The following is a 15,589-nucleotide window of genomic DNA, read 5'->3' as shown; positions in this document are numbered from 1 at the left end:
ACGTCAGAGCAGCGCATCTCAACCCCTTGATTCCTTTACAACCCTGCCGTGGCAACGGAAGCAAATGAAACAATTGTATCTTGTTTCAGCTAACGTTGACGATCATTGTTATTATAATACACGGGGATGTCTATTGTAATGCAGGATTAATTCTTTAAAACCTTAAACGCATAATGGGAATGACAGCAGCAGGTATAGGGGATTGTATAGGGTTCAGTGAACTCGCACCGTTCGAACTGAAACGTAGCGGCTAAATGGAGAAAAAATTGTTCAAAGCTCATCGAAACAAAACACTCTTATTGCTTGTCATATTTGTTGCAGATAACTGTACTACATTCTCAGGAAATTTTCATTGCGGTGAGAAATGTGATGATGAAGGTTTTGGGGGAGAACGGTCTATGTCATTTAAGTTACTAATGAGGTGCCTTTTCCTTAGGGAAATTAGCAAAATTTAACAACCAAGTCGTAAAATAAATAGCCCTTCGTCTTATGTTTATCTTCAATTTTATTTAACTTGAGAATAATTTTGAAAACTTGGTCGCAAAACCTACCAAATAATATAATACGTAATATTAATACATTCCGAATTATATTGACGTAGTTTAGTGTAATATCGTTATGATTTTAATGCATATATAGTGGAAACCCCAAAAATTCCTTTATACAATTCATTCCGTAAAGCTTCTTCGATCGTTTCCCTTTTCTATCTAATGTTAGACGGGTTATGGTGGTGAAATATCAGAGCTCAACCCCTTCCGGCGGTTGTTTCTGAATTTACACGCAAATTACCGTTTGGGTTTCGTTTGAAGAGCACTTTTCATCTTAATCAACGTTAATCCTAACCTTTTGTTGAGACACGTTTTGTTGCAAGGCAGGCGGTGGGGGTGGCGTCAGAGGGAGAGACGGAGGTAAAAAGCAGCAACCTCTGAAGGACGAGGGGACTGGAAAAGGGTTACAAGTTGAACAAGCGGCCTCTTTGTAAAAGAACAAAAAGCCACCTGCCTGGCTGAATCGCAAACATACATACGTACACGTAGACACAAACGAATAGGGAATAAATTGAAATTAATTCGGTCTAGTTGGTGTCGAACAAAAAAAAAGACGATCTGTCACTTACCTTTTTATAGGTTGGTTTATAGATGCGCTAAATCTTTGAGTTTCTGGTAGAAAAACCCAAAAAGATTTTGACGTTTTATTCCCACCAGCTAGTAATAATGCTGGTGGGTGAGCAGTCCTTCCGGACTACGCTGGAAGAAGACCCTCTTCAGTTAAATATTGAAAGTTTTTTAATGGAATAAAACACTTGTTACGTTATTTATATATTTTAAGCCTCTTATCATAATTCTCGTATGAAACAGTTTTAATAATATAATAATTACTATTAAACAATGCCAGAACGATGGCAGTGAAGACGACGAGGAATGTGTTGTTGGCCTGAACACCTGAATTAATTTCGATGATCGTTTTGCCAGGAGAAGACGTGAGCCACTGGTGAAGGATCGATTGGTCTCCATAACCGTATTGATTTTTTGCTTGAACTATACATTCGTATACGGAGTCCGGATTTAGATTTCGAAGCCTGTACCATTGTAATCTGTCACTATTTTCGGAATTGTAGTTGGCTTCGTTTGGTTGAACGATCAGGTCATGCCACCGACCAGATTGATGGTAGGTGGTATTCATCTAGAAATTAAAATCATTATCAACTATTCAGAAGTTCTATTAAAGGGTAAAGACATTTGCATCAAATACTTGTTACAATTATCTGTGAAATTTTACTTCTCACTTCTGATACTATCTCTCTAACAATTTTTAGGACCTCACAATAATTCCAAGGTTCTTTTTTTGGGCATACGAACACCATTATTATATCTCTTTGGTTGTTATAGTAAGTTTTGAAATCCGAAGTATGCGGAAAAAGCTTTTTGGTAAAGTGTTGCGCGACAGACTCGAACCTGCGATCGCTTGTTTTATAATCAACCACGTAACTGACTGCGCTATTTCTCCATTTGTTAGATTAAGGTATATATTGCAGTTTAAAATCAAATTTTGAGATGATAAATGACAGTGTAATAAAAAGTTAATAAGTTTTTAACGTTGGTATGTCTTATGCATCTGTCTTCTCTGATTTGATTGATGTAAATTTTTGTTCGTTTTGTCTTTCCTTCCGGATTTTTCGCCCAGATCGTGTATGAATAAGACATTCTTCTGCGGGCCTGTCATAAATTTACATTTATTATCTTAAATTGAGTGGCGCGCTTTCGGTTTTCACCGAAAGCGAATTACAAGTCGATGCAGGTAGCAAGTTAGAGAGAAAGGACTCCGTCGTTTTCCCCTCAATCTTTCCCCAAACAAAAAATGAGATTATTATTCTTTTTCTTGGAAAAACTTGAGCGAAGACGCGCGCTGAATATTGGCTTGTTTAGATTTTGCAGGAGGGAAATTTGTGATTGACATACGTCCCTTGAATATTAAACTACAAAACGCATTATTTCGACGAAATTTTCGCTGACGTGCAAAGTTTTTCTTTTACAAACTTAACAACAGTAGTTTTTTGAAGTCAATTCACTGATTAAAAGATTAACAAATTGAAAAAACCACTCACAAAAAGTTGCCTGAAGATTATCCTCACTTCAATGATAGGAAAGACACTTTGAACTTTCCATGTGAGTTTGTAGGTGGTTGGATTTGATCTGCCGCCACTAACTATGAGGGGTGGCCCGGGTCTTCCCGACAACTCTATATATCTCTTCTCCTTCCCTACGGAATTTACAGCAACGCAGCTGTAGTTCCCGAAGTCTGACGGCTGAACATTCTTAATTGTCAGGATGTGTGATCTTGTCGCTGAAGATGTAACCCTTCTGTCTGTCATTTGGACAGGAAAAGAATCTTGATACCACATTACCTTTAAAACGAAAATTAATTTCAAAATTGCTCGTAGTTATTAGGAGTTTAGAGTAATCCTACCTCTGCATGGGGGTCAGCGTCAACATTGCATATCAGTTTTGCTTCTAGTCCCTCCGCGGAATTGACCCACGATCTACCAACAGTGATTTCCGGAGAATCTGTAAATTTATACAATATGTTTTTTTTTCAGATAAGATCCTGGAGAAAAGGGAACAAAGAACACCATCACGAAAGACGGGTATTGACTATCTACAAGACCAGAAAAGGTAACCATTTTATTCTTTTAATGGCGATATTGTTAAGTCTTTTCTCAATTTATTCCTCATATGAAAACGCTTGATTAAAACTAACTCTCTGAAATCTACTTAATCAGCAACAAAAACTAAATAAACAAGGATAAAACGGGTTGACTTCATCAAGCGGTAACAATCCGCAAAACAGAATTATACCGTGCTGTTTTTTAAGTATGGATTAAAACTTGTCGTACCTCCAGAATTCCAAATTAAAATGTCCCAAATAGCAGCATCCATTTGCGCATAGAGCGGCGAATGAGGTACAAAAGTTTTGAATTATATTACTTTCGAGAAATGCTCCAGGTAACGGAAACAACTGAGTCTCCTTTTCTTACAATTTAATTTTAACTTTAGCGGCAATTACAATTCCACCATCAAGTATTCTTGACTTTACTTTAAATCGCGTAAAGACAAAACGTTTGAGGGTTTATTTGAAAGCATTGTAGAAACAGCGGTCAATTCTGTCTAAATTATTTACTATTAATTATCTAAGGAAGAATTAACAATACCTTACAGTTTTACCTTTTGAATAACCCCACACAAGCTGTAAATCTAACTTCTTTTAATTATAACTAAATTTGTGGAGAGAGATTTAGTGAATAACCACAAGGTTATCTCTTTTTATTATTCTAGAACTGTAACAGGCGCATTTGGATTGTTTTGGACTAATACAACTCTAGGGTTTACATCTAGCTTTAATTTTTTATTTCTGAAAAACGCCTTTTTTAAAAATTGCTAGGTGTAGGTTTGAACCTGCGACAGTCTAGCATATAGTCCACCCCTTTACCAATTAAGCTACATCTCTTCCTGACGTATTGTGATACTTGTTGTAAATAAAGCCAAATTGTAGTGACGAAATATTTATAGAATTGTATAATATCAAACTGTGACAACATAGACTGCCACAAATAGACTTGTTAAAAGCAAAACTTTAAACGAGTTTAGTAACAAAATAAAATGCTAACAATTTTAGAAAGTTTGTGAGATTGTTGACAAAAATTCGAATGTAGCATGTAGGAAATCTATCGTATGGTGGTTGTTAGTTCAGCGTTATATACATAGCTAATGGATTCAGTCAAGGGTACGAGTTAAACGAGCATTGGGGCAGTAAGTGGTGTGTGATATTGACAAGTAGGGTAGTAAAATGTATTGGAGGAAGTACATTGAAAAAGTAAACGCTATTCGACGCATCGTTAAGTGATTGTATTTCAAAATAATTGAATTTATGAGTATGTACTTTAAGATTTCAAAATAAAACCAAGTTCGACTTAACGTTATTTAGCACAACTATCTACCACCCTTAAAGAAAAACAAATATTAGTTAACGAAATTTATGCAATAGTTTGTAGTACTTTGGATAAAAATGTGTTTATTATAGTTTGTAGTTGTTCTAAACAGGGATTTGTTTCTATCAGTAGTTTTACCTTAATTCTCTCTCTTGTAATAGGTATTATTAAGTTTTCAATTGAGTAAAAATTTTAGACGCTGTATCTCAGTTATCTTTAAAGTTACAGAAAACAATGTTTGACACCTTCAGGGCGGTTTTTTTGAAAAAAATTCAAGTAGCAATTTTTTTAATTATCATAATCGCTGGCTGGACACGTCTTGACTAAACAGTATTGTATGAAAATAAATAACACAAAAATACTGGTATGCTAGAGAAGAAAAAGTAGAGAAAGAGAAAATATAAAGATAGGAGACGAAAGATTAGAAGGACTGGCTGATTTTAGGTATCTAGGAAGTCAGATAAGTCAGGACGGAAGGAGTAGTAGGGATATAAAGCAGAGGATAGCGCAGGGTCGAGTTGCCTTCAATAAAAAGAAGTCGTTCCTATGACTGGAAGGTGACCTGTCAACCTATCTCGCATAGAAGTGACTTCTTTTTGTTAAAGGCGATTCGACCCTAATACATAGAAAATTATTGTAATAATAGCAAATGTATCCGCAGAAACTGTTGCAAAACTCAAATCCATTAATCCACGATGGTTGATAAAATTCATTGTAATTTAATGCTACAATCGTCATTCGTTCTCGTAATAATGACGTGTAACCAATTTATCTATTTCAAAATTGTAATCAGATGCGATAACTATGGTTCCTGCTACAGATAGCGCATTATATTTATTATGCCGAAAATGTGCACATGGATATTAGCAAGTAGCGACGTATCATCAAGCACGGACGAATGGTCAAATACAGTGGGGCTTGCGGGAGTATTGCATTTCTGTAATCCTGTAAGCGAGGTTTGCGGTTTTGATGGTCCAAAGGACCATAGATAATCCTGATGAGATTATTTCATTTCAGTCCAGTGCATTGGGGATTGAAACTTATGCTTATTAATATGAACTGTTGTCATATTTAACTGATTTTTGAAAAAGACGTAAGGGAAAAATGCAAAAGGACTATAAGGATTATAGACGATTTGGGTTAGTTCGAAATTTTGGGATATGGAATGTACTTTCATATGAGGGCTTAATTTTAGACTCGTTTTTCTGCAGGTTGGATGTAGGTCCTCTTCATAATGTACTACTAATATTTTTTGATAATTAACATTGTTTACTACAGTTATCAGCCTGATTGTTCTAAGTTACAAATTTACTATCTTTATGGTCTTTAGGTTTGTTTTTGGATATCGTAAAGTACGTCTTAATAAGGATTTCTTTTTTGCAAAACTTTTGGACATTGGATTAAATAAAGGCAAAATGAATTGTTGACAATACCATTTACAAAATATTGAGATAAGAACAAAAGCACTCACTTATGGTTTAAATCGGAATTTTTTTTTGGAAACCTTTGGACTCTGATTAACTGAGAAAATATGAATTAATGAAAGAAACATTTACAAAATATTGAAACAAAATGATCTTCTGGTATGTAAGGGAAGAAACAGTAGGGAAAGAGGAAATACAAAGACAGGAAACGAAAGATTGGAAGAAACGGCTGATTTTAGGTATCTAGGAAGTCAGATAAGTCAGGACGGAAGGAGTAGTAGGGATATAAAGCAGGGGATAGCGCAGGGTCGAGTCGCCTTCAATAAAAAGAAGACACTTGGGTATGTCTGGACCACGGAGTTGTACGGGTGCGAAACATGGACGGTGGACGCGGCGGAGAAGCGTTCGCAATGTAGGGTTACAGGCGAATGATGAGGATACCGTGGATAGAGAAGGTTAGAAATGAAGAGGTATTAGAAAGAATAGGAGAACAGACGACTCTATGAAAGTCAATAAAAAATCACCGAGATAGGTTGGTAGGACACCTTCTCAGGCATGAAGGGCTATGATGAGGTCGTCTAAATAATATACATTACTAAAGTTGCTTCGATACTATGCGTTTGAAATCGAAATATTTGCCTTATTGCGTTTTCTCCATTTGGCAAGCCGATTATAAAATTTTAAATGTAGAAAAACCACTCAGCTGAAACTGATGCTCGCATTTAACTATGAGCGAAACCCCAGGCAGGTAGGGGACTAACCGTTTTACATCCGAGAAGCGGTGGATGTTTTGAGATACATTCCATAAAATTCATTAATGTAATGGCAGATGGAATAATTCCCAGAAACTAGCGTTATTCACTTCTATTTGTCTCTTTTATTGTACATACGCTGTATGATAGGCTTTAATTACTAAAGAGCAAGTTGATAAACTGGTACATTCTGTTGCAAATGTATCAAAGCGTTTTATAAAAACAAATATTAGAGCGACATCAACCAAGGGACACAAAAGTAGCATTTTTTCTTGAATTTTTACTATAATTCGGTTCATTTGTTTTTGTATCTACTGATTGTAATGACATTAGACAATTGCGCATCTATTTAGATACTATTCCCTTTGGAATCTCATTATGACTTTAAGTTCTTTTGTGATTTGGGTGATAATTATAAACACCAATTCACTGGATGACTTTAATACAAAATGTAGAAAACAGGGCAAGAAAATATGGTTGATGGTGTCACTCACAAAGAACATGTAGCCTTATGGTTGCCGTTATAGGTTGACCAATACCATTGGAAGCAGTACACTGGTAAACTCCTGAGTCTCTCCTCTCAATGTGGGAAAGGCTTAGACTGAAGCCTGTTTCAACCTGTAATCCAGATGGTAGAAGGGCATCCTGAAATGGAAAAAAATGATGCCCAAAAACGATTCCTTTTTGAGTTTTGATATCGTAATAAAATAATGAAGTTAACTAGTGACTTATGAAGATTTGGACTGACCAAAAGTCAGCAGATTTGTATTTAAATTCAAAATGGAGTTTATCTGATGATGATGATCATTGGAGGTTTGGATATTTGAAGAATTGAAGAAGCAAATAACTGATTTTGGCTTTCTTTTGGGCTCAAACGTTGTGAATACTGCCTCATAGTCTATCTAAATTCTTGAATATTATATTTGGAGGTTTTGGGAATTGGATTAGCTGAGTTGTTCAAAATAACACACACGTAAAAAGCACTGAATGTTGAATTAACCTAAAAGACCATGAAGGTTTCCTTTGAAATCCTTTGGACTTTGGTTAACTCAGAAAACATGTATTGTTCAGACGAACATTTACAAAAGATTGAAATAGTAATCTTCAGTTTTAAGGCTGCAATCACATCAAGAAATAGGGGAAGAAGAAGAATGATGAGGATTTTGGTTGGAATCGTGGAGTTTCCTTAACTAAGGGCAAAACAACGTATTCAGACTTTAAGGGTTACAGTGAATTCGACAAGTAGATCGTTGACTGATGTGCTTGGACTAAACTTTTGAAATTTTTTATAAATTTAATTATTATCCACTACAAATTAATGACGAAAAATTGAAAACGTACTAAGAGTACTTTCGTTGTTCTTGCTGCTGTAACCTTTCGTAGCCTAATGATAAAAGCATTGGTACGTAATGCGAAAGGTCCCGGGATCGATTCCCGACGAGGGCTTAACAGCAGCAACAAGTTTTCCTTACTAATTTGAGATAATTTGTAATTAATGTTAAATATTAATCACTATTAAAAATTCATAGCTCTGAAAACTCTATTTAGATAGCTTTTAGGAAGTGGATTATTAACCAACAATAAGATAGATCAGAGTAAAACTATGAAACAAAGAAACTAGAAAATGTTGAGTTCTCTAGTAGTCTTTTGAATTTAAACTCTGTTGGTTATTCCTACGGGGTTTTGGCATTAAATGTTACGGGATATATGCTAAGTAGTTATAAAATCGTTTGTCGATGAGGCATTTACAATGTGTTTTATCTCACCTTTTTGGACCATTGCACAGTCGGTACGGGATTGCCGCTAGCATGGCACTCGAACGTAACTGCACCTCCCTTGCGGGCAATAACTTCTTCGTCTGATGGGAGCATTTGGAGGCTTGGAGGCACTGGAACAGATAACGAACAAGTTTATTATCCATACAGCGAAGTTTCCGGTAATAGCGGCGCAAGCATTAAAGATACTGAGAATATCTTACGCTCTCTCTCACAATGCATTTTACCCTTTGTTGTACCGCTTAGCTCTCGGCGATTTCCTCGATTTTCTATGCGGCCGAAATAATTGCTGCTCTTGAATCAATCCCGATAAAAAGTTACATTTAAAAAGTCCTCTTTCAAATTGTACCTCCAGACGAACGCGGATATTGTAGGTATTTACGTTTGAAATGGCGAATACTCAAAGTACATAATTGCGACAAAAAGTTTCAAGGAACTGTTAAGAAATATTGGTAAAAGGACCGTAGAAACCAAGCACGATTTCCTTTTTGGCAAGACTTTTAAATTCTTTTCTGTGGACTTGACATTTGGTGGTCGAAATTTTTCTGTTTTAGATAACAAATCGCTCAAGTATAATTGAGAAATTTTTGTTAACAAACTGTAATAAGTAAGAACAGTTTTCTTTCCATTCCAGTAACTTTGTGCTTTTTTGAATTCATTTCTGACAGACCTGATATTTTAAAGGGTTCATTTATGATTGTGCTTCTGGTGGTCGACTGTTCGTTACCAATATCCAATCCCATTGCGATAAAAAGTTTTTAAGTCAAATAGTAAAAAATTGTTTTACCCCTTTTTGAGTCCATACTCTTAAATTCCATTATATGAATCTGGTGTCTTAATTTTCCTTTATTTATTACACTGCATGATATTTCCCTCCCCCCCCGTGCTATTTACATGGAATTGTATTATCTGCAGAACAGCACAGACTTCATTGGATATTCCACTTCCCTTATACGGGAATTTGCATTTTAATTACATTATGTTAAACCTACACCCCCTCCATTACCACCCTGTTCCGCCCCTGTGTCGAGTCTAATATTACTACGTCACCGCTGTTACACAGCTGCCGTATTAATATTCATCTGGAATCAAGCAGTTTGTGAACTTTAATTTCGTAGAACTTCTACCAAACGTCGTTGGATACTTTGGAACGAAGAGCCTTCAGTGAAAAGACAGTTATCATGATTGAAACTGAAAATTTATTCTCAATTTCACATAGAAGAGTTATTGGTCAATCCTGTTATCCAAAAGTTAAATTCAAAATTGGTACCAAAGGTTGGTCAGTACTACTAGTCAAAGGTTAAGTTCAAAATTGGTACCAAAGGTTGGTCAATACTACTCTCCAAAGGTTAAGTTCAAAATTGGTACCAAAGGCTGGTCAATACTACTCTCCAATTAAGTTCAAAATTGGTACCAAAGGTTGGTCAATTTTACCATCTAATGGTCAAGTTCAAAATTGGTACCAAAGGTTGGTCAATTTTACCATCTAATGGTCAAGTTCAAAATTGGTACCAAAGGTTGGTCAATCCTACTATCTAAAGATTAAGTTCAAAATTGGTACCAAAGGTTGGTCAATCCTACTATATAAAGATTAAGTTCAAAATTGGTACCAAAGGTTGGTCAATCCTACTATCCGAAGGTCAAGCTCAAAATTGGTACCAAAGGTTGGTCAATCCTACTTTCCAACGGTTAAGTTCAAAATTAGTACCAAAGTCATAACCAAATGTAAGAATATTCGTTTGATTGAAATAAAAGTATTTATTACTAAAAGAAAGATTAGAAGAAGTGGCTGTTTTATGGTATCTAGGAAGTCAGATAAGTCAGGACGGAAGGAGTAGTAGGGATATAAAGCAAAGGATAGCCCAAGGTCGAGTCGCTTTCAATAAAAAGAAGTCACTTCTGTGCTCGCGAAGGGTTAATTTAGAAAATGTGGTGTTACAGACGAATGATGAGGATACCGTGGATAGAGAAGGTTAGAAATGAAGAGGAATTAGAAAGAATAGGAGAACAAGGGGCTCTATGAAAGTTAATAAAAAATAGGCGAGATGGGTTTTACCTTCTCAGGCATGAAAGTCTAGTGTAAAGACATATTAGAAGCGAAAAAAGGAGTAGAGGTAGACCTAGATTAGATTACTGTTCGAAAACAGTTAAGAATGTGGGATGTTCTGATTTTAGGGGAATGCGAAGATTAGCTCAGGATAGAAAAGAGTGGAGGTGCGTGTCCAACCAGTCTTAGGACTGACGATCTTTCGATGATGATTAGTTTTGAATGCAGAAAATGTTCACAAATATTTTAGAATTTCCTCACCAAGTCATCATTTTTGTGGGCTGATTAGCTATGGTCTTACTGCTTCGTTTACATGAAGACCCCAGTAGCGAGATTATCAATCATTACATTTCCTCAATACAAAACTTCAAGTTCTCCATTTGCAGAATACTCACTACGATATACATAAATATGGATCTCCTTCTATCAAAGTATTCTTTTTACGGTTACTAATCCATCAGTCTCTTTGATCGTTCTTGCATAGATGATTCGATGCTTTTATAGTAATTAATTATTCACATCATTCGTTATCATCGTGATCCAACCGTCAAAGTACACCTGCAATATGCCTCTCGCAAATTGGACTACTACAAGAAGATGCTGTTAATTTTGATTATTATTATTGAATTGGTGCGATCACAAGTTTATTCTGTGCGTTACACCGATTATATCCGTGTGTTTGCTCACTACATATTATGTAATGTAAGTAAAATTGGATTAAGGCCAGTCAAATGCACAATAATTGGAATGTTGATTGTAATTCCTATCGAAGCTTCGATTGCTTTGGTTTCGTGTGAATGACGACAAGCTGCTATCACTTGAAACAAGATGTAATTAATTTTAGTGAATGCAAAATATCCAAATATAGTTGTCATGACGTCGTGGGACGTTTGGAAGTCTTACTTTAGACCTTTAGGAGTTTTTGATTTTGTAGTTCTTCAGTTATTAACGATTAAAATTCGCTTTGTTTACTGAAGCGATAGTCCACGTCCAGCATCATCTGAATCCGAATCAGAAGTTTACAACATTTTGGCTAATTGATGTGTGATTTGGTTGGTTCAATATTCATTTTGTTAAACAATAAAATTGGCAAGTATGTAAGTGAAAAAGAGTACGTAACATTTATTTGCAATCTTCTTCAATATTAGATTTGTTTTTCGTAATAAGATATAGGTGGTAGTAGTACGAGGAAGATTAAGGACAAATATGAAGCAAACTTCAGATAAACCTATTACATTGTAGCAGGTTATAACCAGTAAATATAATCTGTAATAACTCTCATAATTTTGTTTGCGGTGGCACAAAAATTAAGTTATGTATTTAGTCGTGGATCGATGTAGTAATATAATTTAATTAGTATGTGCCCTGCATTTGCTGCGGTTAATTCAATCACTTGAGACCCTAGACTTGAAGCTCCTATTAACTCAAAATCAATGCATATCTAATATGCGTCGACTTCCTAGCATGAGAAATACTTCATACAAGAATTTGCATTGTCTCCGGGTTGGTAATTTTATTAAGCAATTAATATTTTTAGTTATTCACAAGTATTTCAAAAAAAATTCATGCCATCTTTCGAATATATTCAATAGGAGTCATTTAAAAAAGTTGCTTGGTGTTGGTTTTACATCAATAATTATTATTTACAACCCTATTTTGGCTTTGATCTTTTACACAATGTGATAAGGTGAAGATTCACCAAAAACTATTATGTATTATGTTATACTTCGTTTACTTTCTGTAGCGATGTGACCTTCAGTTTGACCGGCGCAAAGTAGAAAAGAACAGCACTAGGCCAGAAAAGGAAGGAGACAACTCTCGGTCAAACTCTTAACCGGTGAGGAGCGTACAATCCGTACAGTACTGCACAGAAAAATTGACCATTTTATCCACTACAATTGCATTGCTCAAATGTGCTGTTATCGGTACCATTTACTACTGAAAATATCAACGAGATGTTTATTTATATTTGAAGACATATTAAAGGCTTTAACGCTTGTTTTCGACTCGCACTACTATTCATGATTGAACAAAAATTTTGGCAGGTACTGTATGGAAAAGTACGTTTAATGATCAAGAGTCGAGAGTATAATGAGCTGTTTTCTCCCTACCTATACGATTTTGCCAGCGCGCATTCAAGACACTGGAAGGGGCAAATCACTAGAGAAAGTAAATGAAGTATACTTACCCTTTTGATAAACCAGAAATAATTGTACAGTATGGTCCAAAACTAATGTATCTGTTGTTATTTCTAGTGTGGATGGTGCCAACGCACAGGAATGTAAAGATCAATCTGATATTCATTTGTTTTCGAAAATCAATACCGAAAGGTTTCGAATCAAAAATTCCGGCAGAGGCGTCGGTAAGTGAACACTTTGTATGCAAAATTCAAAGGTAGATGTTCATGATTCATGACGTACGTGATCAAAAGCGCGACGTACGCGACATATGTCACACAATATTTGGCGACGCCTGCTTGATATGCACACCGCAAGCTCAATTTGCATTCTAATTACTGTTTGTGCGAGATTTAATAAATATTTCATGTTACCACGACCCCATTGCGTTCTATTGTTCCCTTAATAACAATACTAAATAATAAAAACAGCCATCAATAGATATTACTCATTAATGGTTCACCTCAAAATAATATTAATCTCAAACGTAGGCACTATTTTTGTAATATTGCAATTTTGAGGTTCAAAATTCTATTCTTCCAATTTCTTCCAAATGCTTCTCTGCGATAAGTAGTAAAAATTCGGTCAAAAATTAATGAGTGACTTTTTAAGATATACCTAATGTCAATAATTAGTGCAACAACGGCATCGAGAACTGTTTAAAGACAATATTCTTCGTAACAGTAGAAGTTCCATCAAAAAATATCCACAGGTTCTCCAGTTTAACAGCAGCAAACATACAGACTAACAGACTCACGCCTCCCACGGGTTTTAATTGATGATATATGTGTGGTAGATGGAGGGACATCAAAAGATAGATGCCTTGATGTCGAAAAGGCGTTTGGGGCGTCCCCGACATCGTTTCGATCATGTAAGGCAACTACTTCAGCATTCGCAAACTATATTAATGCTCAGGCGAAGTGATGTAGCTGGTTCCCGTGGGTTTTTAGACGAATATGAATATTAATGTTAAGGTTGGGAGTTGATTGCGAATTTAAATTGCAAAATCGCCTAATTTGCATTCACTTTACGAACAAGCCAACAATCGAACTAGCAAAAGGGCAAGAGAGGGTAAGATTCGTACAAGTGACGTACTTAAAACGTGCAAGTTCTTTGTGTACCACCAACCTCTTAAGACTTTTATTGTCAAACGTTCTCGAGGATCTTTCGTCCTTTTTCTTTGGCATTTACATGCACAACAATTATTTACTTCAGTCGTCAAAAATACTCACGGGAATCGCTCCAATTTCTGGAGTAAATTAATGGAGAAGGATGATGTGAATTTCGCACAAGTCAATTTTGAAGTGAAACATTTAATTTACTTTGATTGCTACAATTTATTTCGACAAATGCTAAAGGGAGATGAAGTTTGAACTAATGAAGAAATTCTAATTCTAAGGAATCAATTTTAAGATGAAGCAAATAATGATAGAAGAAACTTACTACCACCACGTATCATTATGGAAAATGAACAAGGAGACTTGCTATGTAAAGACTGTAATAAGGAGACCTAAAATTATTCTGCTCAAATTCAAAATTGGTGAACGAAGAAACAATTGCCAAAAAGAATTTGATGTTTGACAAAATTTACTGTGGAATATTCATAAAAACTTCAACTAATGAAGGAATTCTAAGGAATGCAACTTTAATAAAAAGATGATGCAGACAATAATAGAAGAAATTCAGTATCACGAAGCATCACTACAGTAAAATGAACAAGGAAACTTGCTATGTAAAGACTGTAATAAGGAGATATAAAATTATTCTGCTCAAATTCAAATTTGGTGAACGAAGAAACAATTACCAAAAAGAATTTGATTTTTTACAAATCATTTCTGTGGAATATCCATGAAAACTTCAACTAATGGAGGAATTCTAAGGAACCAACTTTATGAAAAAGATGATGCAAACAATATTAGAAGAATTTCAGTATCACCACTGTAAAATGAACAAGAAGACTTGCTATGTAATAAGGAGATCTAAACGTATTCTCCTCAAATTCAAAATTGGTGAATGAATAAACAATTGCCAAAAGGAATTTGATGTTTGACAAATTATTACTGTGGAATATCCATGGAGTTCTAAGGAATGCAACTTTAATAAAAAGATGATGCAGACAATAATAGAAGAATTTTAGTATCATCACGCATCACTACAGTAAAATGATCAAGGAGACTTGCTATGTAATAAGGAGATCTAAACGTATTCTCCTCAAATTCAATATTGGTGAACGAATAAACAATTGCCAAAAAGAATTTGATGTTTGACAAAATTTTTACCGTGGAATACCCATGAAAACGTGGACAATACTTTGAAAAAGTCTTACTCAAGATTTCTATCGTGTGGATCAAGTCCCCATATGTCCCGTCTCCTATTTGGCAGGTGTAGTCGCCTTGGTCTTCCGTCTTGACGTCTTTAATTTGTAAGTTGTGTCCTAGCAAGGAATACCTGTGGTCACTCGAAATGGTATGCTGACCTGCAGCAATCAATGTTGGACCCTTTCTCCATACAATCACTAATGAACCTGAAAGAAAGAGAGATAGTAATGAGCAGTGTCATTCTAGGAATGGACATAGACGATGGTCATGAATTTGGGCAGACAGATAACGTTCAATGTTACGTATCAATGTGCTTAATATTTCGGTGAGTTTTCTTTTATGTTATTCCTGAAACTGGTATGATATTATTTTATGGATTTGGAGGAGAATTTTGACTAAGGAATCTACTAGATCTCGTGGTAAAAAAGTTGGGATTGCATTATGTATAGGGTTGTTCGGAAAGTCATTTCGTTTTTTTTTTTTGTGGAAATGAAAGACAGTTTTCGTATAATAAACAAATACTTTATTAAATTATATATTGACCGTTCTGGTCCAACACCTTTTGCCATCTTTCTGGTAGTAGCATAATTCCACGCTCATAAAATTTTTG

At 35.4% G+C, this 15,589-nt stretch overlaps 1 protein-coding gene across 1 annotated transcript in view; it reads right to left on the bottom strand.

The window, feature by feature from the left end:
- Nucleotides 1–1,311: 1,311 nt before the first annotated feature.
- The window catches only part of LOC108735796 (protein amalgam-like), a 37,771-nt gene continuing 23,493 nt past the window's right edge, over nucleotides 1,312–15,589 (bottom strand). The window contains exons 3-8 of the mRNA XM_018467954.1: nucleotides 14,988–15,185; nucleotides 8,429–8,550; nucleotides 7,157–7,307; nucleotides 2,968–3,065; nucleotides 2,606–2,905; nucleotides 1,312–1,683 (exon numbers count right to left, since the gene is read on the bottom strand). Of these exons, the coding sequence (XP_018323456.1) occupies nucleotides 1,312–1,683; nucleotides 2,606–2,905; nucleotides 2,968–3,065; nucleotides 7,157–7,307; nucleotides 8,429–8,550; nucleotides 14,988–15,185 (1,241 nt within the window). The remainder of the gene's footprint in view (nucleotides 1,684–2,605; nucleotides 2,906–2,967; nucleotides 3,066–7,156; nucleotides 7,308–8,428; nucleotides 8,551–14,987; nucleotides 15,186–15,589) is intronic.

The sequence above is a fragment of the Agrilus planipennis genome, unplaced genomic scaffold (assembly GCF_000699045.2).
Source record: "Agrilus planipennis isolate EAB-ADULT unplaced genomic scaffold, Apla_2.0 scaffold69, whole genome shotgun sequence".
Classification (NCBI taxonomy): Eukaryota; Metazoa; Arthropoda; class Insecta; order Coleoptera; family Buprestidae; genus Agrilus; species Agrilus planipennis.
The sequence above is the reverse complement of the archived record's forward strand: the minus strand, read 5'-3'. Positions and strand labels throughout refer to the sequence as shown.